We start from the raw sequence: 25847 nt of genomic DNA, 5'->3' as shown, positions 1-25847 counted from the left end.
TCAGTGTTTTTTCTCTTTAACAGCTTAAATAAGCTGCACAGTACGATTTTACGCAAATAGACTAAATATGGAAATTAAAATGTGGTTTGTGTTTAATACAACACAAACTGACATTTCAGCCCCCCCCCACACACACACACACACACACACACACACACACACACACACACACACACACAGTAGCAGTCTCCGCCTCCCCATGATATTGATGCATAGCTTCCAGATAGTCCCATGTGTACTAGTCCTTCCAGGCCTGGAGGATCGTGCACCATGTCCCACGTGGTGCGGTGGCTCGTCTGGCTTCATGTTCCAGTACAGAGTTTAACCTGTTAGACACGCTCTCATGAAACACAGTTAGCTCAGTTAGCTGCAGTGAGCACACTCGGTGCACTAGTGAGCTTTCTCCTGTTGTGTTTTCCAGAGTCCAGCAAAGAGCAGTTTGCATCCACCAACATTGCTGAGGAGCTGGTGCACCTCTTCCAGAAACAGATGGAGCACGAGAAGAAGGAAATGATTTTTGAAGTTCTGGCTCCGCTCGCAGAAAATGGTAACGGGTTATTTTCTTTAACAGCGTTGTTATTCTTCAGTCAGGAGGAGGCCGTGGAGGCTGCAGGGCTTCACATGGACATCATGCTCACCACCTCCTGTATAGTAAACGATGCTGTGACTCATCAGGCTAACTGCACAGTCATGGCAGCTCCTGTGGGTCTCAGCTGCCTGCTTTCACACACCAGTGTGTGAGCAGCACAGAGCTGACTGTTATCACCATTGCAGGCACACGAGTCCTCCCACACTGTCAGTCTCCAGGACAACGTCCTACTTAACTCCAGAGACGCTCTGCCTCTTTTATTTGTCATGCAGCTTTTCATTGGACAGACAGCTCTGTTCTGTAATAACCTGAACGTCAGCGTCCTGGTGGCGCACGCTTTGAGCCACGCTTTCAGTGTAGCATCGGTTTACTGGGAAAACGCTGGTTACTGCATGCAGGCTGTGCTGGGACAACACGAGCCTTTAGCTTGAAGGGTGGCTCAGTGCTCTGTGAGACAGAGGGATGGTTGCTTACGACGTACTGGCGAGTTCGTCTCGTCTGCACGGACCCGAGCCTGTTTCTGCCTCTGTGGCCTGCCTACAGCAAACAGCCTTTCTGTTTAGTTGTCTCTGGTTGCCACGGCAGCCGGCTCACTGGTTGCAGCATCACCTGTGTGGTGATTGGTGATTCTCATTACTTTTGATCTCATTTGGGGATAACTGTTTGTTGTTAGGGTGCATTGTGTCACGTTTGTCTTGTTTGTGTTACAGGTGAAACGAGTCTTTCAGAGGAACCTGGTGCAGCTCTGTCTCCTGTTCCTGGAGCTTTAAAATCATGCATGATTTAATTATCTGCATTGATCCGGCTGTGACTGTCATTAGCCTCAGTACCAACGATCTGATTAAACCAACACTGTGTCCTGAGTTCATGACCACAGACCTGCCACTTCTCATTGTTTTAGCCAGTTTGGCTCCTTCTGGGGTACAAACCCCGCTGGGTGGGCTGAGGGACCGTAGCAGTTTAGACTGATACAACAGGCCTGTCTTAAAACGTGTTTGAATCTCAGTGACCTCCAGAGCTCAGCTTTTCTAGCTTCTAGGAGGCTGAACAGTAGCGCTGGTGGCCACCAGTACTTTTCATGTAGGCTCCTGAAGAGCTCGGGCCAGTCAGGGACAGGCTGCAGCAGATTGCTTCAGGCTTTGGTGCTCTCTGAAGGTCTTCTCTGCCTCCCTGTGCCAGATGTCATAAAGCTGCAGCTGGTGGAGGCGGGCCTGGTGGAGTGTCTGCTGGAAGTCGTGGCTCAGACGGTGGATGGAGAGCGAGAGGAGGACATCGCCCAACTGAAGACCGCCTCTGACCTGATGGTTCTCCTGCTGCTCGGGGGTATGGCTCTCCTTAATACAGTTGTTCCACAGCAGCCTTCAGAAGCTACGATAGCATCCACGTCTGTATGTGATAATGTCTCATATTGTGGTCTCATTGTGTTTACGGTCCCTAAAGCTTAAAACAATGACACGTGTCGGAGCAGCTGGAGCTGCATGTGCTCCTCTAGTAAAGTTCTTATAAAGACACAATGCTTTGCAAAATATGCAACCAGATTGTTCTTGGTAAAAGTAGAAACAGCAAACTGGAGGCAGAAACTCTCTGAGGCCAGCACGCCAGAGAAGAAGCAAGCAGCGAGTGCTGCAGACGGCTCACGTGGGTGAGAGGAAGAGCAAATGCTGGGAGGAAACCACTGATCCCAGTTCAATGCTGGAAATGGAACTAGCTCCTGATCACGTGATTCATTTAGTTTAGCCCTGACATCTCTGCTGCTCCATGCGTGGTCCTGGCTCTCTGCAGTCTTGCCACACATTAGCAACCCAACAGTAACAGTGCTGACAGCTGCTCTGTTCCTGCCTCCTTTCTTCTTGTTTCCTGTCTTTGTGCAGACGAGTCCATGCAGAAGCTGTTTGAGGGAGGAAAGGGCAGCGTCTTCCAGAGGGTCCTGTCCTGGGTACCATCTCACAACCACCAGCTGCAGCTGGCCGGGGCGCTGGCCATCGCTAACTTTGCTCGCAATGGTAAGCTGTGAGTCGCTCTATGTTTGAGGAAGTCAAAATGTGAACTATGGAGTGACATGATGCCACACTGTGGAACGTTGTGCCCTCCAGCACCAGCGTTAGACGTTTCATCACTGAGGGGATGGGAATCTGGAAATGTCAGCCCTGTATCTTAGTCCCAGTGACTCTGGAACTCACACCAGTTTAATGACACTCACTGGTATCCCAGTTGAACGATGGAGTGAAGAAAGAAACGCGCTGACCTCCATGTTTTTCTCCCTCACTGAAAATAAACGTCAGTAATGAGGAATAAAGCAGCACAGAGTGTTATTAGCATTACCGAGGAGGCATCGTTGGCCAGACTCACCTGGTAGCTGATAATAAAACACTGAATCCTTAATGACCTGGTGATAGTCGGAGCAGCCTTCATGCACAGAGTGCAGCACACAGATCCAGCACCTGTGATGGCTGCAACATTTCAGTCACATGTAACAGAAGCTGAAGCTTCATCGCTCCCACGTGTTCATCGACTAGGAGAGAGCGGCCGTTCTTTCTGGAGATGAACTCCTGGCGTTACTCTTACAGGAAGTGATGTCATAGCCACGTCCTGAAACTCACAGACAGCAGCACCTAAATATCGGTTAGCACACTGCTACACCAGTATCCCCAGTACAGACACACAAAGCAAACTTTAGAAACACCAGTTTCACCACCATTATTCCCAAAAGTAACACAAATCAGAACAACAGTAAACCAAGGCCATGGTTCTCATACGAAGACCTGCCAGAGGCCCCGCCCACTCTGTGTGTTTATTAACCCATCAATAGACATCACTGAGAGGAAGTCGAGTGTTCTGCCACTTTGTGAGGATGCTCACAGTCAGCACCCTGAACTAGATTTAACCTCTGTTACACGCTTTAGTTGCATCGACCCTCCATTATCACCAGTTAGAATCCAGACTAATGATTTATCCTCAGTACTCCAATAAGCACCAAATGCTCACCACTGTTTCACCTCGTTCACAGTATTCGATTCATATCCTTCAACACAGAGTTGGAGAAAAGCAGTTTCTTCAGTAGCAACAACTAAAATCTATGATCCAGTCTCCCAGTTGCTGGGAGGGTTACACCTGTGGGGATCCATTACACCAGTATCACAGGCTCCTGTCTGGGGCTGTTTTCATTTAGGCCACATTCATTGGGTTAGAGTCTGGGGGTCGTCTGCAGCTTTAAACAGTGCAGATAAGGATCATTTGTACCCACATAACCACACAATGTGTTTATGCACCCAACTATACTGTTCCTGCTGTTTGCAGATGGCAACTGCATCCACATGGTGGACACTGGCATCGTGCAGAAGCTTCTGGAGCTGCTGGATCGGCACGTTGAGGAAGGAAACGTCACTGTTCAGCACGCAGCCCTGAGCGCCCTGAGGAACCTGGCTATACCCGGTGGGTCAATATATCAGGTTACACCTCCTGATTGATGACAACCAGATGTGGACACTGCAGCTACATAGTTGCTGTAATGATAAGCTTTGTGAAGTCTTCATGCATGAAAATGGGATTACAAGTCCGTGCACACTACACGTGCACACTACACATGCACACTACACGTGCACACTACACATGCACACTACACATGCACACTACACATGCACACTACACATGCACACTACACATGCACACGTGCACACTATATCACCAAACGTATTGTCTGCCTGCACACGATCTTGGGTGATGTCTCATCCACAGAGTTTAATATGATGTTGGCCCTCCCTGTAACAGCTTCAACTCTTCTGGGAAGGGTTATGATTTCCAAGTGTTTATTCAAACTCTTAAACAGTCACACAGAGCGCAGGCAGACATGTACCGTCTGGGGACTGTGTGGCTAAGCTGCTGTCCTTCCCAGTTACCTCCACTAACAGTTGGCTGGAATATTCAGACGTTTCACAGTTTGACAGTTGTCCACTGAGCTCCAGAGATCGACCCATTCCTTAGAAAATGTTGACCCGCGTGCAGTCCTGAGAAAAACTACGTACACCCTCACTGTGGCAGCCAAGTGCTGCCAATCTATTTGACTTCACTTATAATCAGCAAGTAGGTTTGAAAAGCAGTTGGAAATTTCGAACGTAGGATTTCACAGGATACCTGGAGTTGATCTTTCCTCCACCTCCTCTCATCACGGCGGCAGACACGTCCTAAGGCGCGTAGAGTCGTTTAACCAGCGTTGGGAAAAGGTTGTAGGGCGCTTCATTTTAGGTGCAACAGCGTCAAGGATAGAAGAGCATGTGGATAACAAGGTGTTTGCAAAGTCTTCAACCATATGAGAGGCAGAACAACCAAAAGTAGTGGATGCAGAATTCAGGAAAGACAGAGAGAAATCTGCCGCAGTTTCAGCATCAACTATTCGTAAAGTCCAGTTCAGTATCTAAGTCACCATGACTGGGGCGTGGTCGGAGATCCCAACGTTGTTTATATCCTTTATGCGAATGTCCAAGCCTCAGGAAAAGACCCAGTCAAGGGTGTGGCCCTTAGCCTGGGTAGGTTCATCTACCCACTGAACAAGGTTAAGAGTCAGTTAATGCAAGAAAGTCTTTAGCTTCAGTCTTTAGTCCTGAGGGGAGGCAGTCAGGACTGAGGATTTGCACAAGTCATTCCCCACAAGCACCTCTTTCCATGTTTTATCGCTAAGTTCATACCCTGATGGATGCATTGGAGAGCAGTTAGTATCTTCCCCAAGGATATTTGACCAAGTGGCCGGCATAGTGTGCAGGAACATCTGTGCCGAGTATAACCTGGAAGTCCCGAGGTCAAAATGGGAGATGCCCCCAAGGGTGGTGGAGAATGACCGAGCTAAGATCCTGTGGGACTTCCAGATACAGACGGACAAAATGGTGGTGGCTAACCAACCGGACATAGTGGTGGTAGACAAACAGAAGAAGACGGCCGTGGTGATCGATGTAGCGGTTCCGAATGACAGCAATATCAGGAAGAAGCAACACGAGAAGCTGTAGGGGTACCAAGGGCTCAGAGAAGAGCTGGAGAGGATGTGGAGGGTGACGGTGGTCCCAGTCGGAGGACTCGCCCACATGCTCGTCAAGAAGTCATTCATGAACAAGTTCATTTTATTTTCAACAAAACAATCAACAGATCGTGAGGGTGTAACATATAATCTACTAGTAAACAAACTGTAAAACAAACAGCATGATACATGTTATTAGATCATTCTGTTATTATATGTTACCTTACCTTATATGCTACCTCATGCTAACATCTCAATAAATAAGTTACTGTAAAAAGAGAGTTTTATTCTTTGGATAAAATCTCTCATTAGCTCTGAGATAAAGACACTGAGCTCTCGCTGTGGAGGATTGAACACTGCCTGCATCTTCACACTGACCACGGAGCTGCACACGGCAACATAAGGACTGACTGATGTCACCGCTCCGTCTGCAGCTCTTTACATCCTCAGCTCTGCTGCTCAGGCCAGGAACTAGTCTGATCCTGTGGCTCTGCTCTTTGTGTGTGTTACTGCACACTGTGGGCTCTCTGCTGCGTTCAGCTGTGGATTTATGGCACACTTCTCCCTGTGATCTGCTCCGTCATGATCCACCTGTGACTCATCCAGCCTGCAATAATCACTCAGCTCTTACCAAATACTGTCTGGCAGCCACGGGTTTAATAACAGCATATTGCTGATGTTCTCTTTGCTGGTAGTTAAAGAGCTGATGTTTCCTCGTGAGTCAGCTGATGGATCTTTATGCTGAAATGGGAGTTCTTCCCGAGCTGTTGTTCAGGGTTGGGAAGGCCAGCTGCTTCACAGTGAAGGAGGAGCGGTGTGCCTGATGCTGTCAGCGCGATATAACTTTGTTTTTTGTTGTGAACAGTGTTTGTTCTGTTATTTCCTCTGCAGTGGTGAACAAATCCAAGATGCTGTCAGCTGGAGTGGCAGATGTGGTGTTGAAGTTCTTGCAGTCGGAGATGCCTCCAGTGCAGTTCAAACTGCTGGGAACGCTACGCATGCTCATCGACACCCAAGGTAAACGCTGGATTCTGTCTTTAATGTTCAGTTTTATTCATGTTGGAACCGTTGGTATCCAAAGGCATCATTATGGTGATTGCTGGAGTTCTGCTTGTGCGGGGCAATGAGGAGAGGTTCTTAACAGCCTTCATTTTGAGTCATTAAGACAAATATGAAAGCAGCTACTCACGTGTGCAGCATCAATGACGGCAGCCTTGCCCACTGTCTGTTGGCTCAGCTGAAGCAGCAGACCACCTGGGAACCAATGGGAAGCTGGTGGAAAGGCTGGTGGAGTGGTGCGAAGCCAAGGACCACGCAGGCGTGATGGGCGAGTCCAACAGGCTTCTGTCTGCCCTCATTCGACACAGCAAGTCCAAGGTCAGACCACACACCATCACTCACCCTCCAACACTGCAGCTGTGCTTGCTAACTGCTCAAGTCTGCAGCCGGTCCACATTCAGGTTTCCAGAGTGGGAGGTAATCCAGGATCGCAGCCTGGCAGACGTTTGGAAGTCAAAGGCATCGATAACGACTGAGCTCTGAGAGCTAACTCCACCCACACGTGCTGATTATGTTGTGTAGTGAAGATCAGTTAGCTGGCACTGATCAGAGTTTCCCAGAAAGTTCATCCTGCATGTTTGAGCAGCTTCTTTTTAGCGTTATTGGAGCTGGAACGTCACTGTTCAGAGACCAGGCTGGTAAACACTCAGCGCTCACCTTTGACCTTTACAGAGGAGAATATTCAGGATCATTTCACTAACACTGCTTTTTATTTGGACGCTGTCACCTCCACCCATATTTGTGAATTCGTTTTCTTAGCTAATATAGGCCAATCTCCACCCTTGCTTTCATACAACTGATCTTCTCATGGCCTCTGACAGTCGTCTCTGTGCTGCTAGACCTCAGTGCAGCGTCCGATGCTGTCCACCATAATGTCCTATCAGAGCGATTAGCATTGAAGGTACTGACAGTCGAATATGCTACATACATTGAACTGAACAGTCAATGTTCAGGCCCAACGGTGATTTCTGATTATTACACCTGATTTCTGGACTCCTGTGGCTGGATTTGTTCTGCATGTGTGGATGAGAGGCCTTTTATGGAAGATGTGACTGTTTGATTTATTTTAAATGATAGAACCTGTCACATGTAACTATTATTACATGTAGTTCTCTTTAAAACAGCTCACAGTGCGCTGAACCTCTGCGTGTTTTTAATTCTGTGGTTTTGTTTTTCTCTCTTTAGGAGGTAGTGAGGACTGTCATCCAGGGAGGAGGAGTCAAACACTTAGTTACCATGGCAACCAGTGAGCACATGATCATGCAGAATGAAGCCCTGGTGGCTCTGGGTCTCATAGCAGCCCTGGATTTAGGTAAGCTCCAGGCAGGATCCATGATCCCTGTCGTCACCATCTGTGACACAGAACATGTTTTAGGTGTGAGCAGCTGTGGTTACACGCTACTGTTGAATCTCAGATAATGGACTTTGAAGGCGTTTCAGGAGCCGTGTTGCACACGAGCGTGTTTAGAAATGTGGCGCTGAAGCTTGTAACGTTTGTGCAGCACTGCAGCTGGATGAAAGTTTGCATTTCAGTTGCAGCTGAGAAGGACTTGGTGGGAGCCGGCCTGGTGTCTGTGCTTCACAAGCTGCTGTCAGATGAGAGGAGCGCACCGGAGATCAAGTACAACTCCATGATCCTCATCTGTGCAGTCATGGGCTCAGGTGAGACTGTAACCACTCACATGTTTGAGCTCTATGTGACGGCTGATTGGCTGCAGAGATCAAATGTGTTGTGCTGATGAAACTCTGGATGTCTTCGTGTAACGCAGCTTTAAAAATGTGAAATAACAGCAGGACAAGAAGGTAGCAGACGGACAAATAAAAGCTGAAACGGTTCAACCGGTCGGTGTTTCGGCGCCCTGGCGTCAGAGCGCTGAGGTCACTGCGTCTGCCTGAGTCTCACTGTCAGTGTGCAAGCGATGGGACTGCCTCAGCAGCAGGAGTGTTGGAGGGTCTCTGCACAAACTGCTGTGTTTAAACACGTGATTAAACACTGTGCATGCTGGGACCTGTGCCTTTGATAACACGCCTGCCTCCTGTGTTTCTCTTCAGAGCCGCTTCATAAAGAGGTCCAGAGCTTGGCATTTATCAACATCGTCTCCAAGCTGAGGGCTCACGAAAACAAGACGGTATCACACCAGGCGTCGCTCACAGAGCAGCGGCTAACGGCCCAGAGCTAAATGACTGAGTCTGACCCCGCCCACACCTGCCCACCCCAATGCCTGCCTGATACCCACCTCTCCAGTGACACCTCACCACTGCGCTCCCCCGTGCCCCATCGTCATGTGCCAAGGTACCATGTCATGTGAACTGCGAGCCAGATGTCCACTCATGTCTCTGCCACCTCCACTAGGGTTAGACTGATGTGTAATACTTTGTGCTTACCTACAAGCTCAGCTTTTATTTTGAAGACCTCACCATAATTCCAAACTAGTCAAAGTGAAAACCTGTTTTTAGACGCGCGACGGATACAGTCCTCTGGAAGCCATATTTGTAGTTTTATTCAGACGGTTAGCAGGAGGCTTCACACACCAGCTGATGTGTGAGCCACTAACGAACGCATTAGTCTAACCCTACCCCCTCTACACGTGCATGCGTCTCCGTAGCTCCACCAGAGCGCCACAGACTGCCTGATGCAATAGATCGAAGACGACACTCCTTTATGACCATAGCTGTGACGCCATCTGCCGGTAAGCCGTCCAAGAAAGTGTGCACAGAACATCCTTCCTGTTGTGAATCTTCTTTGGTTTTTCGAAGCAGACAGCCATGACGCGCCCAGCTGTGTCCCATGTAGATAGAGTACACGCTGACTAGGAGCTGTGCATGTTTTAGTCCCGTTCAAGGTGTGCCGCGTTTACCTGTCCGCTGCTTGCATGCTCCAGAGCATAGCCAGCCCTCTTCCTGCTGACACCTCGAGTCCTGGACTCGATTTTATTCCGTTTTTAAATTGTGCTGTTCAAACAGTTCAAACAAACAAAATACGAGCAGAGGAGCAAATTGGACGTGTGCCCTTCCTAACAAATGATGGCCTCGGCAGGAGCTCCTGGACTCTATCCAAGACATCATACTGTGAATAATGGTCTTTAATTGCAGACTCTGGAAGTTTCACAGGAATTTGTAGAGCGTACAGTAACAGCAGGAGAGGTCAAATCCCACAGGGTCAGTAGGAGCTGCATGTCGGATATATGACATCCTTCCTGTTAGTACGTGGTAGCTCTGCCTGAACACAAAAAGCATCAGTGAGCTGTTATTGTTTCAGACTGTCAGGAAACCTCAGATCAGGCCCCACAAACGCAGCCCCGAGTGTCCGTGGGGTCACTGCCGTGTACGCTCTGTGGCCGCACAGCTGGAACCGGGATTAACAGTTAATAGGACAGACACAAAGCAGCCCCCGCACGGCGCCCTCTGGAGGACAGACTTGGTTTACATGCAGCAGGTTGTCGTCCGTGCTCCTCACCCTGTCCCTGTCCGGGCCCACACCTGGTCCTTTTCTTTTTTAAAGGTATGAATGGTTATTTATCAGAGTCGTGCTCTTCTATGACACATGCCAGTAGAGATCCTTAGTCACTGCATCAACTACTATAAGCATATATGTTTGTTGTACATGTCATGAGTTGTATATTTTGGAGGATTGTAACTCAGATAATTGTAATGCAGATAATTAAAGACGATAGCTGGTGACGACTCACGTGTTCTTGTTTTGTCTAGAGTGAAGCTCGAGTCCTCGAGTGAAGTCAAAGAATCTTTAGATTTGAACTGAAGATATAATTTAAGCACACAGACGGGTCACATGATGAAGGGTCGTGTGGTGTGGACCAGAGTGCCACTGAGTTCATCTGACTTCAGGACGAGTCACTTTTTATTCCCCACAAACAGTCAGTGCAGCAGCTTTTACTGCAGCTCAGTGTTGACGGTTCAGTATTTTGCACTTGCAGGAGGTGCTGGGGGACTGAACCGCCCGGTGCTCGCGTGGCCTGTCCCCGTGGCGCTCGCCTCCTCACACATACATGTGTAATAATACACATCATGGCGTTAATTCAGTTACACTTGAATGAAAGGCTGGAGAACAGGAGCCACTGATACAAAGTGAGAGTCACAGTCTTTGCTCGTCATCATGACACTTCTGCTGTGGACACGTGGCACAGCTGTAGTTCCCTGTAGCCTAAACACTGTTACAGAGCTACAGAGGAACTACAGTCTTCTTTGCAGAAGAAACATCTTCAGAGTTCAGGAACATCTGTGACTTGTTCTAAAGCTCCTCCAGCCTCGTCTCGACCATGACCTCTGGTTCTTCTGCTGACAGTCTCAGGACCTAAGTGTTCTTCATGCTCACCGTAGTGCTCTGCTCAGAGAATCAAGGCTTTGACTCATTAGGCTGGAGCATGGCTCTGCTTCACGAACACGTCTCTGCAATATCAGCAGTGACAGTCGGCACACTGACTCATGGGAAGTGCAGTTCATAAACATATTTACTAACCATAAATATGAACAACTCAGACGCACAATGATCAGTAATGTCATCACCTTTATTAATATTAAAAGCAGTTTGAGACAAAGACATGAAAGGAGGCGGTTACAGTCCAGTGTCTATGGCGTGTTCTGAGATCGCCGAGGCATCGTCACCACCTCCAAACGTGTCGCTGCAGATTCAGTAGTACTGACAGGTGTAGAGTTAGAAAACCAAGTTCACTGTAAAATAGTTATTATCAAAAACATTACTGATCCCTTTTTGAGTAGAAAAGAACTCTGTGGAGCTCCGGGGAACACTTGATAACCGCCGTGACAAGGAAAACAAGGTAGTTAGCACATTAATACAAGTACATGCTGTGAGCCAATCAAATCACTTTAAATCACCAAAGGAAACACGGAGCACATGAGCTCGTTTGGTGAACGACGTCTGTTTTCATTCAAGTGACAGGTGTCGAACTCCAGGCCTCGAAGGCCGGTGTCCTGCAGGTTTTAGATGTTATATTGATCCAACACAGCTGATTTAAATGGCTAAATGACCTCCTCAACATGTCCTGAAGTTCTCCAGAGGCCTGGTGATCTAATCATGTGATTCAGGTGTGTCGACCCAGGGTGAGATCTAACACCTGCAGGACACCGGCCCTCGAGGCCTGGAGTTGGACACCCCTGATTCAAGTGAAAAACGCTGGGTATGAAACACTGAGGATGATCATTTTCACCAAACTTCACTCAGTGTTTAAGTAAAGATGTGGAACGAGACGGCGCGTGACGTTATGTAAGGACACAACAAACCAACGAGTATAATCAGAGTGACACCTGAAAACAGCACAAGTGTAATAATGACTCGTTTATTCACATGTGACGGAGCGAGTAACTGTCCAACAACACAAACTACTTTCTTCAAACGTCTCTGTCCTTCATCATTAGTTACTGTAACTGAACAGGTCGTTTTTAGAATCATTTTCTTGTCTTTGTATCCAAAGCTGTGACTTTACTGAGCAACAGTATCAGGATTTGTTTTGGGCGGAGTCACGTGTAGCTTTGTCTTTGAGCCCAGCTGGAGCCTCAGATCAGCTGAACTCTGTGTTTGTGATGCAAACTGAAATGTACTAACATTTTCTAAATAATTTGTCTGTAGTTTCCACAGATGATATCAAACAGACAAGAACAAAGTGGTGTCACAGTTTTGAAATCTAAAGCTGAAAAGTGGAGGTTTGGGCTGCAGCCATGTTAGGAGCCACAGCTTTATAGACGAGAGGGTGGAGGCCAGCCCGACTGTCAGCCAGTGCTATTATTTTAATCAGTTTCTTCGCTAACTCAGTTTCCCTGGGTCTTTTCCCGTGTGTTATGAATAAATCTGATCTTTTTTGGTACCAGTACTGGTTTTATTTTGTTGTATTTATCCGCGACACCTTAAAGGCCGGTCCGTGAAAATATTGTCGGACATAAACCGGTCCGTGGTGCAAAAAAGGCTGGGGACCGCTGTTCTAGAAATACTGTGAAGTTGGGTATTTTCTCACGAGTCCATGGGAACTGGTTCCCTTTGAGCCAAGCAGCACTGAGAGAAGCTACAGCTGCTGCCTTTAAAATGATCCAAGAAGATAAGAACAAATAATAAATCCTCTTTAAACAGAAGAACGGTTTCTGTTTTTCAAGTTCCAGGTCAGTCTCAACGAGCTCTAAGGTGGACGTCTTCACTAAAACTGATTTCAATCTGAAACGAGCCGATTAAAGAATACTGAGGTGTCACACCGGAGCGAGGGGTAGGGCAGTGGGAGGAGTTTAGCGATCCACTCCAGTGCTTGCAGAGCTACAAGGTGGTGATGAACGTGGCAGCAACATCCTCAAACACTTCCCTTCTTCAGTAGAGAAGGAAGTCATTGAAGTGATCCCTTCTTTCATTCGTACTGTGTATTTACAGCATGTTTAGCTGCTGTCAGTGCAGCATGCAAAGATATCCACTTACAAACAGATTCCTCCCTACGGTGCTGCAGTCAAGCGCAACTAATGCAAAGGTACAGGAAGCGAGTGGTTGAGTGTGAGGAGCACGAGCCGCAGTCCTAACGATGGCCCGTAATGACTACAGTGAAAAATATCTAATATCAAAAACATTATCAAAACTTCTACTCTAGATGTAGCTATCAAACCTGGAGCGCTGCGAATGCTAACAGTGCTCTCCTTCTTTGTACAGTAGTTACTCACAGTGTTTATATACAAGTCATTTCACATATTAGTGCCTTGGAACAAAGGTGCTGGTTCAGTAAGGGATGGTGCCGTGATCGGGTCTGATCTCCCCGACGTGCTGGAGCTGATCATGGGGAAGAAGGACAAAACATATTACAGGTCACATCTGCTTTTATATCACCGTGTAAGTTTGGTTGAGTTTAAGTGTTTACCTTAAACGCTGCATTAGGTAAAGAAGCTGGAAAGGAAAAGACAGAAAGAGGCGTTTAGTAACTGTACGACTCGGTGCGTCACTAACAAGCCTGCTGCGGTGACAGAAGGCTGAGGCTTAGGGTGACACCACCAAGGATCTTCTGCAGGGTCAGGGAAGACTTTGCAACAATCACAGGTTACGGCTTCGAAAGCAAAGTGCCCCAACTCTGACCGCTGACCATGACTGCATCTCTGATGTACAGTAGCATCACTTCACTCAGTACTGTTAGACTCCTGAATGACGATGTTGTTCAGTAACAGACAACTGATCCTTATGAGTTTAACTGGACGCTGACAAACAGGGTCCAGTCAAACATGAACAGCATGTTTGCTCCACATGTTTGAGTTGCACCTGTACCTGATGTAACCTCTGATCTGTTTTACCTGAAATGATGCGTTTACATCGACTGCTCACAGCACAACAATAAAACGCCTGCACTTAGACATTACATGGGCTTACGGTTCATTTCAGCATTGGTCTGAACATCTTAGTGCTTATGTTGAAGGCCCTACATTGTGCTGGACCCTAACCCTGACTGCCTGCTTTGTTCCTGCAGGTCAAACAGCTGTTTCTGCTGCAAACAAACGTTTTTATTAATTTTCCTGGACTATTGTTGATCGTTATTTCATCTTTTTTCTTCTGTTTCTGTGGGTTTGAACTCTTTTCCATCATATTAAGGACGTCACAGGCAGCATAACATTTCCACGGCCTCTCCAGACCCTTTTCGTGTCTTTCACATTGCTCAGGGTGAATCTATGAAAAGCACAGGGCCCCACTGGTGGACCTGCCAGTTCTGGTATTCTATGGCAAAGGCCAATCAGAGTCCACTGGAGGCCGCCCTCATGAAGTCTGTTGTTTGGTCAGAGCCATTACACAGTGGCCAGTTAGAGGTCATCCTGTTCCTTGTTGCATAAAGAAGCAAATACTGGTCCTGCTGATGGTTTATGGACGTACAGTCCTCTGTCTGCTACTGCAGACTATGCTAGCAGACAGCAAGCAGTACTGACGTGATGCTATACTCTGATTAAACGTCAGCTGCTGTGCTACCAGCACAGTAAGTAGTAAATACATTAGTGTAGTTTGACCTTTGACCTCAGGTTTGCTGAATGTTGTGGGTACAACACTGACCACAGTGAAGGCAAGCCTAATATTAGCATGCTTTGGTAGCATTCAGATGCAGCTACAGGGCTTCTGTGCAGTTTAGCACAACAGGAGCCACATTTGGAGAAAGTGAGCTGTGACTGTGCCACTGTAGCCAAACATGCTAGCTGTTAGCTAGTTCCTGCATTGTTTTTTCAGCTTCTTGGGCACGTGGATTCCTGTGTTTCTGTTCATCATGGCGTCGTTATGTGTGTGATCAAAATCATATCAGCATTTCATTTCTAACTGTGGCACTTTAAAACCAGGACAGATGGTCTGCTGCGACAGTCGCTAACGTGTTGCTAACTACAGCTAGCTAACACCGCTACACTAAAACAACAGGACATGCTGCATGGAGAGCAAAGAGCCAGGCTTTGGTTTGGAATACAGCGTGTGGATGGTGGGACAGACGTACGTGTTCAAGTGCTAACAAAGCTTTAATATGCTAGCTGCTGGTGGGGGTTCTTCTACTGCCAGCTTGTAGTAATTAGTAGTAGTTAGGTGTTAATACGAAACTGAATTCATTAATTGTAATTAAAGAATTATTAATTTAATAATTTATTTTTTAGAATTTTTTAAATAAAATGTATTTGTTATATATTCACATTTATTTTTAAATAATAATAATAATGAAAAATGATGAGTTTGTGGCACATTCTTGCTTCCACACAACACTGTTAGGGTCACATGACTACCCCACAGCTGCACCTTAAACAGCACACAGATCACACAGCAAAGCTCAAGAGAAGTCTCCACATGGATCCATCACACCCACCGGTGACAAACACACATGCGGTGTGTGCGAGTGTCTCACGAGTAGTAAGCCGACGCTTTCTTGCTGGAGTACGGTGGGAGTCGGCGCATGTAGAGAGGGGGGGGCACCCTGATGAAGCATGGAGGAGGAAGAATGAGTGTGATGATGGAGCTCAATAAGCCTTGTCCCTAAACAGCAAACTGAATGTTACGCTTGATTCATGCGTCAGAGCTGCAGGATAAAACTGTGACGTTACAACAGCTATGAAAACAAACACGAGTCCCAGCAGACAGGAGTGTTTGTGTGGATGCAGGTTTATTATGGAGCATTGCAATGAAGAAATGTTGCTCTTTAGTTCACACTGCAGCCGTAAGCTGTGCTGATGTTTGCTGACTGTTACACTCACTAATACGACAGCTCTTACTGCAGAACATTTAAACGATTTACGAATGTTTTTGATGATCATTTGCTGCAAAGTGAACCGACTGTGAAAAAGGGCGTTTTGCACCCAGTGTGTCGAAGTCCTGTTTGGAAGTGCAGCCACATTTATCTGACTCACTGAAGATTCACAAAGTCCTGAGAACAGCAGTCCACTTCAGTACCCTGCTCAGTGAGTCTGACCTCTGACCTCCACTCTTTCAAACAGCAACACCAATCAAAGCGCAGCGTGAACCCTCCATGAGGTCGCCTAGCTGTGCGAGTGTTTAACACCTCCCAGAGGTACGTTTGCATTTCTACTGAGGCTGGAAAACACAGAGCCATCAAACATCTGTACGGTCACACGATGTTTACAGACAAATGTCATTATGGTTGGTTATTGTTCAATGAAATGTTAAGACCTGAGAGTACTTTACACAGCAAAAAGAGACGCTCTCCATCAGTGCATTTAACAAACCAGTCATGGCAACCAGTACGATCCCAATAACAGTGATTGGATATAACGAACTATAATTCTTTCAGACGTGCTGCTGCCATCAAATGAAACGAACCTTTGTTCTTTATAAAGCTGTTCTGCTGTCACATTTATGACTTTGCAGATTGTTGTGTTCTGTTATTATTCACATTTTACACAGTTTGTCCCAAAACTGGGGAAAACTGTCTCCCAGTACTGACGGATGTGTGGACACGTACTGGCCACAGCAGCTGTCTGCAAATCGTTTCATTTACTGGTACAGATGTTGCACAGTGGATCCAGCAGAGGGCGCTCTGACTGCTGTAAGGACCAGCTGCTGGGAGCAGAGCTGTCTGTTCTCACATCAAGTATGGCTATCAGTTAATAACAGAGCCCGTGTCGGTGTGGCTCGAGCTGCCAATCAGTGAAACGTGTGTGTGCAGCGTTTTCTCACCAGCTCGCCCGCACGGCCTCGATGTCGCTCACTAAGTTTTGAGCCAAACAAATTCCAAAGATCTGTGGATGAAACACAAGAAGAGTTGGACACCCGAAGGACCCGAGAGCACGATGCGTTCGCTCGACACCCGAAGGTGCGCGGCACCGACCTGCAGCAGCGCAACGCCGATGAAGATCCCCGCCACCAGCGTGAGGTTGTCCTGCAGCCACTTCTCAAACTGGGGCACGCAGCCTTTAACGTTGATGTAGTCCTTCTGCTCGGAGTCCTGCGTGCACACAAACATGTGTCATTTCAGATATTCATGTCCCGGGGCTTTGGTCGTGACAGGAACAGAAATGACCTGTAACAACGAGTCTGTTTCCTTCTTTCTTTGCAACGTTCAGACTTCTGATACTCGGAGATCATCATTTGTATCCTCGATTACTAAAAGTTTAACAAACGTGGCGTTTTTGTCACGACTGCCGTGACCTGACCTGTGACAGACGGGCCTTTAACAGCGTTATGGAGCTGATGGATGAGCATGTGGTGCTGGTTAATCACATGCTACATGCATGTATCACAGCCTTCACGTGTACACACACACTGACAGGAAGTCTGAAACACATTTAGTTTTATTATGATCCAATCTGCTGCCCTCGAACAAGAGGTCAGAGGTCATATATGACATGTTTTAAATCTTAGTATTATACCTTCTATATGTTGTTGTGAGGCCAATAAATCATTACGATGACCCAACTCTGCGCCCCCGCACTGGTTTACCAGTTACTCACTGGTTTACCAGTTACTTACTGGTTTGGCTCGAATGTCGTAGCCACACTGAGTGTTGATCACGTCCTCCTGAAAGCAAGAAACAATCCTGGGTTTAGCCGTGAGCAGGTGGAGTCAGCTGACCACACCGGTGACAAACAAACGCCAACATCAACAACGATGTGTGAGGAAGTCGTACCGCTGGGTCCTTGGTGCAGCAGGAGAAGGGAACGCCGCACTTTTCCCGACTGGGGTTTCCATCAGTGCAGTTAAAATAGATGTTCAGGTTCCAGTCGTCTGCTCCGAAAGCACCGCAGCACTCCCACTGCAGCCAGGCACAAACACTCCTGTTAATAGGACTGCACACGATCAGCACACGCTTTAAGGTGGTCCGAGGACGGACACGTAGAAAGACGCGCGTTAAAAATGGACACTACTCCTTAAATGATCCAGTTCATGTCAAATACAAACTTTCACTACAATGAACCCGTCCAGCACATAGACTGCACCGCAGCTTTACAGCTTCATGGACACGGCACGTGTATTAGCATGCAGGCGTGACGCGGACGCTGTTACAACGACACCAATACCAGTATGATCATGTATGATGATGGTGTAATAACATTGTCACGCGTCAGTACTTACATATTCCTGAGTGAAATCGATGAGGTTCTGCAGGTCGATGTCGTCCCGATACGCCCGGATGTTGTTGTTGATGAACAGGTTGAGCTGGTCTTTAATCCAGTCCTTGAAGACAAACGCCAGAACTCCCGTCGTTAACTCCAGGAAGAAGATGATTCCAAGGAACACCGAGAACTACGACAGAAGAAGCAGACGCTCAGCACACTGAAGCCTGCTGCTTGTTGATGCGTGACAACGATTTGGAACATACAAACTTCAGTAGAAACGTGTTTTCCCGCAGCGCTCCGATGCATCCGGCAAAGCCCAGGATGAACATAACCCCCCCAACCACCATGAAGAGCCAGACTGGGTCCAGACCCCCCAGGTCTGTGATAGATGAGAGGTTGGACAGGACCCCCTGCAGAGGACAGACGCAGCACTCAGTCTGAGCCGGTTTGGTCAACAGGGCCACAAATAAATGCATGAAGTAGTTTTTCAGCGTCACTCTGAGACAGGATATTTCTAACTTTAGAGATGTTGCACAAATGGAAGAAAGCAGTCTTACATATTTGTTTAATATGTGCGTTGAAGGACATGTCCTGGTCAAAAATGACTCCAAGGTTCCTCACAGCGTTACTGGAGGCCAAGGTAATGCCATCCAGAGTAAGAATCTGGTTCGATACCATATTTCTAGGCTTTTCAGGGCCGAGTACAATAACCTCAGTTTGATCTGAATTAAGAAGCAGAAAGTTAGCGGCCATCCAGGTCTTTATGTCTTTAAGACATTCCTGCAGTTTAACTCATTGGTGTGTGTTATCTGGCTTCAGTTACAAGTGTTTGAAGCAAAAACCAACATTTGACATCATCTTTCCAAAGTTGCTTATTTCAGTGCTTCGTTTATCAGTTCTGTGAACACTTCCCACGTTCAAACAGAAGTGCTGTCACATGACCCCGGGAAACACTGAGCCCTCAGCTGCGTCACATTTCTGACTTTAGTAAAGTTCACATGAAAGTCAAGTACACTAAACAACACGAACACACGTGTGGAAAATGACTGACGGCTCATTAAATGAATCAGGTTTTGGATTGGAGGTCACCTGACTTTGCTTTGAAATGCTTGGCTGTCCACGCTGCAGGACAGGAGCGTGGGTTTCTGTGCTGCTTCCACGCTCGTGAGCAGCTCACGGAGTCACGCACACGCGTCCGTCACACTGGAACGCGCTGACGTCTCAGTCAGTGTAATGACGTTGTTCTCACGTGTTCTTACCTTCTCACTCCACGCCCACAGTCCGATTCCCACTAAGGCCATGCCCAGCAGCTGCAAGACACGGACCACATCTCATTAAGGTGAAGATGCACGCGAACACAATCACATGACGTCACTGACTCAGTGTTATTTAAAGGTTTCCCCCGTGACGTTTCTCGTGTGTCACTCAGCAACAATAAGCAGTGTGTGTGCGTGTCCATCACACGGAGGCCCTCAGCTGTCATTAAAGCCGATTAGCTGTGCTGTGGACTAAGCTGCAGCAGGAACGCTCACGTTACTCTGAGTAAATGATAAATGGCCTGTATTTATATAGCGCCTTACTAGTCCCTAAGGACCCCAAAGCGCTTTACATATCCAGTCATCCACCCATTCACACACACATTCACACACTGGTGATGGCAGCTACATTGTAGCCACAGCCACCCTGGGGCGCACTGACAGAGGCGAGGCTGCCGGACACTGGCGCCACCGGGCCCTCTGACCACCACCAATAGGCAACGGGTGGTGGTCTGAAGTGTCAGTAACGGGATCGATGCCTCCCCCGTTACTGATAATAACACACGTCACCCACGCACAGCTGCTCACCCAGAACAGGATGTTGAATCCAAAGATGAAGTATTTGATGCAGCAGCTGACTTCGTGGCCTTTGTAATGATTCCCCGACATGATCGTGGGTGGAGGAGACACGGCCTGCTGCTGCTTCACGGGGTTCGTGCCGTGCGGGAGGGAACAGGTTCAGCGCTCCGTGGACGCATGTCACCGTGGGCTTCCGGTCCGCACAGAGGCCCTGGCACACGGACGGATGTGACCCGCTAACACGGAGGAAACACGGATAGCAAACAAACAGCGGCCCTGATCTACGCCGGACAAGTGCAGCGCATCTCCGCCGCTCCCGACAAGCGAAGGCGGCAGGAGGCGGGGCCAGTGCGACGGAGAGTCGGAGGTGATTGGTTAGAACGACACAAAGGCAGGACAGTCTACCAATAGGATCCAAGGAACACTGATGTACTTCCGTGTCGTTATTGCAGCGATCGTTCCAGATCAAACACTAGTTTGGAAAATTCTCCTGAATGTGTTTAATGAAGACGCGCAAACTGTCCCGGGATTACACGGAGAAGCCTTAAAGCGCGCGGACAGGAAGCGTTTCACCCACAGTCGTGTCAGACCCACGGAACCAGATCAAGACCAAAGCTTATGACATTCATGTTTGGAGAGAAACGACACACACATTCATACACAGTAGAAATCTCAATGCTGCAGCTTCTTTCTTTCTCTCCAGGAGCCCACAGCGGCTCATACGCTGCAGCAAAACTATAATCATAGTTAAATGAATGTTTTGCTACAGTCACTGAGTCTGTGGAGGAAACACGGGGCCTCGCTCTGTTCCGCGTGGTCCAGTTAAAACAGCTGGTGAATAAATAAAAACATGTTTCTGGTTGATTTTCAGATTCATGTGAAGTTATTGGATCATCCGATGCTGGCATTGATACACGTGTTCTTTATGCCAGCACATATTGATACATTCAGTTCAATCCAACTTTATTTACACAGCGCCAAATCACAACATCAGTCATCTCAAGGTGCTTCATATTGCACAGTAGACCCTACAATAATACATACAGAGAAAAACCCAACAATCATATGACACCCTATGAACAAGCATTTTGGCGACAGTGGGAAGGAAAAACTTCCTTTAAACAGGAAGAAACCTCCAGCAGAACCAGGCTCAGGGAGGGGCGGGGCCATCTGCTGTGATTGGTTGGTTGCAAAGACATGCTGTGGAAGAGAGACAGAGGTTAATAACAGATATGATTCAATGCAGAGACGTCTATTAATACATAGTGAGTGAGAAAGGTGACTGGAAAGGAAAAACTCAATGCATCATGGGAATCCCCGGCAGCCTACGTCTATTGCAGCATAACTAAGGGAGGATCCAGGGTCACCTGGTCCAGCCCTAACTATATGATTTAGCAAAAAGGAAAGTTTGAATCTTGAAAGTAGAGATAGTGTCTGTCTCCTGAATCCAAACTGGAAGCTGGTTCCACAGAAGAGGGGCCTGAAAACTGAAGGCTCTGCCTCCCATTCTACTTTTAAATACTCTAGGAACAACAAGTAGGCCTGCAGAGCGAGAGCGAAGTGCTCTAATAGGGTGATATGGTACTACAAGGTCATTAAGATAAGATGGGGCCTGACTATTTAAGACCTTGTATGTGAGGAGCAGGATTTTGAATTCTGGATTTAACAGGAAGCCAATGAAGGGAGTTCTGTTTGTATTTACCACCTCCATTAATGAAGCTTCCTCACATCAGAGGAGCCACACAGCTCCTCCTACGAGCCGGGACAATGCTGGCACATCTCTCTCTGTTCCCTATGTGTTGTTTCTGTTCCGTTAAAGTGAGTTTCAAATCTCTCCAAGGATCTGTCGTCAGCCTTAAAATGTTTCATTTCCTTTTGTGTATATCCAGGAAGGATGTGTGCACATATTGTTTCCTCACCAACTCATTTTCCCTTTGACTAGTTCCTTTAACATGTTGACTAGTTTTCCATCACGGTAACCACAGTCAGCAGAAACCAAGCACAGCCACAGTCCGTTCTTTATGCTGAGGGTTTATTTCAGTTCAGTTTTCAAGAGAGGTTAAAGGTCAAAGCAACAGTGGATAGAAGTGATGTAATAGGCAGAAGAACATTTAGGAACAGTCGTTTCATGTGAGGCGTGAGCGGCAGAGGATCTGTGCGAGTGTAAAGACCGCTGACATGAAGAAGACAGTAACAGCTTTACACCACAGAGCTCCACCTGCTGACGTAGCAGCTCCGCTGACACAGAACAGAGCCGCCTGCAGACGCTGCTGATGTTTACATCATCCTCTGATGCAGGCGACAGTGTCAGCTCCCTAATACTGACTCAGCACACGAGCTGTTCCCCGGGGCATAATTACATGTGCATTATTAATATTAAGCAGTCTTACAAAAACAAAATGCAAATGTTACCTAAAAATCTTTGAGCACAATTTAACCTCAAAATGTTCCAGAGCTCCCGCCTCAGTGCTGCCGTGCTCCTATGTGACTGTCTGTGACGTGTAAAGTAGCTTTAAAGCCATAGGTGGGCGGCTCCACCTACATTAGACTGATGTTAGCGAGCGAGGGTGTGCCTGGTAGAGCACCAGTAAGGGTTCGCTCAGAGAGCCTCTGTGGAGACAGTACAGACTCTGTGTCAGGGCTTCATGGAGCACCAGACTCCCGCTCTCGTCCGTGTAGCGCAGCTGGAAGCCCAGAGCCTCCACGGGCTTCGCAGTCAGCACAGCAGACACATCGAAGACGTCGTAGCCAGACGGCGGCCGCTGGTCCAGGGCCAGCTGTCTCTCCTCCAGGACGGGACGTTCGTCCAGGCGTCCTCGTGAAGCAATGACACTGTGCAGAGTGACAGACACGCTGAGCGGCTGAGGGTGGAGGGCTTTCCTGAACAGGACCAGCTCTGCACCCATCATGAAGGGGCTCAAGCTGGTGATGTTGAACCAGATCCATCCCTGCGGGCCTGCAAAGCATCAAATACAGAGTGTTAGAAGGACTCACACAGCTCCGCCCGTGTAAAGGCTCAGAATCAATGAAGTCCAATGTATTCTTCAAAGATGATTGTAAATATGCACCAAAGGTTCATTCATTTGAAGAATTAAAACAAAATAGAAAAATCAGCACTGCATCAGGTGAGTCAGCACTGCATGTCGTCTTTTTTCTCTTGGTGGGGAGAAACTTTACAGCAGCAGCGATGAGCAGATTTCAGTGGAAACATCTGAAGATCGTTCTGTCTGCATGTGAAGACATTTGAAAGCAGAGAAACTAAAGGAAACACTATCAGAGGGAGCACATGACAGTGACGAGAGGGACCATACAGGAAGTCCAAACTCAAGGCCAAACGTGCAACGTCAGGGTTTCTCGTGAACAATAAGACGTTTGTTGCTGCAGCAGAAAGAAGATGGAGCGGTTACTTCATGTCACACGTCAGTGATGCAAATTTAAAACACCACCTTAAGTGAAATACAGCAAAGTTCAAGCTGTTCTGATAACGCAGGGATGTTGCTGTGAACTACAAAGTGTCAGCTTAGTTTTATTTGTCCTCTAAATAGCATCAAAAACATCGACATCGAAAATCACTGCAGATGATAAAAGATCCGCTCGTCTGCTCGTTACCAGCCAAGGAGCTGATGCGCTTTATTATTGTAGTTTGTTAAAACATTTCTGTTCCTGTTCTGGCCCAGTTGGACTTCAGCTCCAGATCCAGATGTTACCTGTCTATGTGCAGCTGTGTTCAGCTGGAGCACAGCTATAAGCTAATGTTCACGCCTACACTTAAAGTGACCAAAGCTACAAAGCTGTCCTGTAGCCACGCTGATGATGATGAGTTCACATAACTATACTGAGCAGTGGGCTGTACTGTTGTTATTAGTGGAGTGAGGAGGATGAAGAGGAGGGGGAGGATGGTACAGAACAGTTTGCTGGAAAAAGTTATTTTATGCAGGCTTTGTGCGGCCTCCAGCAGCACGCATGGATATGAACAGCATGGCTGCCACTACGCTCCTCTCCACTCATGAAACAGGGATACATGATGCTCTGTGGTGAGTCTGCACGACAAAGGGGGGATTCAAAAAACAGCTATAGCACCAGTTTGTTGTGCTACAGGTCTGTGGAGCAGCAGTGGGACTTTCCAGTGTCTGTGCTGAATGATGCTACTTCAGCTGATTCGCTGAACTGTCTCTGTGACATTAACAGACTGAAATAATGTGCATGTTTCTCACTTTAGCTGCTTTGGCACAAATGGTGCTTTAACCTGTTGATAACTAAAGATTCCACCTTAAAACTGCAGGATTGGATCTGTGATTATTCTTAAACGCTACAATATCCAACTAATTAAGCTGCTTTTGAAGGCAACATTTTAATGTTGACTTGAGGTTTGCACGTGTGAAAGGGACTGACTGCGTTTCATTAATATTAATTACAAGGCACTGCAAGCATGACACTGTGATTGGCAGCAGAACCCTTACAGTTCATGTGCTGTCAGATGGCCGTGCAGGACCTTGAAGCCCTGCACGGCCATGTTTGTGGCCACAGTCGCTCTGCAAGTGCTCCAGTGAAACATATGAGCCCTTACATGACACCATGCTCCAGTTCCTCATCCACACACGGGGAACTTGCTGTTTTCTTGCTTTACTGCAGATCACGGTCTTTGATCACATCGTTATTGTCAAAGCAACATGTAAAGGATTACTGTGTTAAAGGAAGACTTTGAAATCCTTACCGCTGACACTCCGAAACCCCTGCACCAGCGTCCCGTCTGATTTCCCCAAATCCTGCACCTCCAGCGAGTCCAGCTTCTGGTAAACCTTCCTCATGTAAGGATGTGGTTTAGCATGGTGGCTTGCTGACACTTTGTTGATATGCAGCATTTCCAGAATAGCTTTGTCGAGCTCCTGCTCATCCTCGGCGTTTCTCTGCTGATCCATCAACAACAAGCCCGTTACAGAGCACAGCAGGAGGAAACCCAGCGCCACATCCGAAACCTCCAAACGTGTTCGTCCAGCCATTCTCACTTTCATTGTTTCCACCTTTATATCAGATATCAGCACTTCTGCTGCGCTGCTGCAGACAGTCCACCCGGCAGCGTAACAGTGTGTGCAGGAACCCCAGGAGCTGTCAGAGCTTAGTGAACCTGAGGAATGCTACTTCCCCTCGAAAATGGAGTTTAATGAAGCACAGTGCTGCACTCTCTGAACAACCAACCACTGGGCCGATGCACTGGAAACCATGGCCATGTGACTCACCCCACATACTCTCCATTAATCAGTCTTGATACATTTATGCAGAAATACATGCAATGAAAGCATCTTTATGAATATGTGGCTGCTTTAGAAGAGAGTTTATTAGTTACAGATCAAACATCAGTCTCTACTCCCCTGATGATGGTAAGAAGGCAGGACTGCATTGTAACAGAAGAGGCCTCCAGCTTGTGGGAGCACACCTGGACTGCTACATGGACCCACATTCCCCTTCAGTGTTTACACCTCACTGCTTAAGTGGCTGAAGTGGTGGTTGTTGGCTGTCGTGGTGTCTTGTTTGACATCCCTTTACAGCATCAAGTTTGGGACGGTGCCTCTAGATTAGCTCAGCCTCTTGAAAGCTGGGCTCAAACTTCAAGCAGATCCTCAGCTTCCCTGGGAAGTGCTGGAGAGGAGGATCCATCAGCTATGTGATCCTTGGAAACAAAACACCAGCTGCTTTTCCTGCTGGAGTTGTGTGGCTTTGCATGTATGATATTATACAACTGGAACATGGTGCTGCCCCCTGCAGGTAAGCAGCAGCTACTATCCAGGTCATGTATTACCCAGAGGCACTTCTTTCCATTAGTGCCCTGTGAAGCCTT

General features: G+C 47.4%; 3 protein-coding genes across 6 annotated transcripts in view; 1 reads left to right on the top strand and 2 right to left on the bottom strand.

Annotated features, from left to right (window-relative positions):
- rap1gds1 (RAP1, GTP-GDP dissociation stimulator 1) overlaps positions 1-10337 on the top strand; it is a 25802-nt gene extending 15465 nt beyond the window's left edge. For both annotated transcript variants that reach the window (XM_026158394.2, XM_026158402.2), the window contains 9 exons: positions 422-547; positions 1769-1912; positions 2461-2592; positions 3887-4021; positions 6486-6611; positions 6832-6971; positions 7839-7965; positions 8187-8315; positions 8706-10337. In XM_026158394.2, the coding sequence (XP_026014179.1) occupies positions 422-547; positions 1769-1912; positions 2461-2592; positions 3887-4021; positions 6486-6611; positions 6832-6971; positions 7839-7965; positions 8187-8315; positions 8706-8833 (1187 nt within the window). In that variant the 3' untranslated portion in view covers positions 8834-10337. The remainder of the gene's footprint in view (positions 1-421; positions 548-1768; positions 1913-2460; positions 2593-3886; positions 4022-6485; positions 6612-6831; positions 6972-7838; positions 7966-8186; positions 8316-8705) is intronic.
- An 828-nt stretch (positions 10338-11165) lies between these two features.
- tspan5a (tetraspanin 5a) lies at positions 11166-21057 on the bottom strand. Of its 2 annotated transcripts, XM_080298148.1 has the most exons (11): positions 20021-21057; positions 19436-19486; positions 18440-18586; positions 18193-18363; positions 17747-17872; positions 17590-17637; positions 16949-17065; positions 16798-16859; positions 15473-15580; positions 13517-13542; positions 11166-13428 (listed from the first exon to the last, which is right to left on the bottom strand). In XM_080298148.1, the coding sequence occupies exons 1-9, from the start codon at positions 20099-20101 to the stop codon at positions 15508-15510; spliced, it is 876 nt and encodes a 291-aa protein (XP_080154274.1). In that variant the 5' UTR covers positions 20102-21057; the 3' UTR covers positions 11166-13428; positions 13517-13542; positions 15473-15507. The 2 variants fall into 2 exon arrangements, with proteins under 2 accessions (XP_080154274.1, XP_080154275.1); XM_080298149.1 differs by lacking the exon at positions 15473-15580.
- Positions 21058-21082: 25 nt separating this feature from the next.
- LOC145425167 (uncharacterized) lies at positions 21083-25788 on the bottom strand. Of its 2 annotated transcripts, XM_080298152.1 has the most exons (3): positions 24726-25788; positions 22554-22967; positions 21083-21211 (listed from the first exon to the last, which is right to left on the bottom strand). In XM_080298152.1, exons 1-2 carry the CDS (start codon positions 25021-25023, stop codon positions 22555-22557), a joined length of 711 nt encoding a protein of 236 aa, XP_080154278.1. In that variant the 5' UTR covers positions 25024-25788; the 3' UTR covers positions 21083-21211; position 22554. The 2 variants fall into 2 exon arrangements, with proteins under 2 accessions (XP_080154278.1, XP_080154277.1); XM_080298151.1 differs by lacking the exon at positions 21083-21211 and having other exon boundaries at positions 22023-22967.
- Positions 25789-25847: the final 59 nt, after the last annotated feature.

This window comes from Astatotilapia calliptera, chromosome 3, assembly GCF_964374335.1.
Source record: "Astatotilapia calliptera chromosome 3, fAstCal68.1, whole genome shotgun sequence".
In the NCBI taxonomy this organism is placed as follows: Eukaryota; Metazoa; Chordata; class Actinopteri; order Cichliformes; family Cichlidae; genus Astatotilapia; species Astatotilapia calliptera.
Note: the sequence above shows the minus strand (reverse complement) of the source record. Positions and strands in the feature narration are given on the sequence as shown.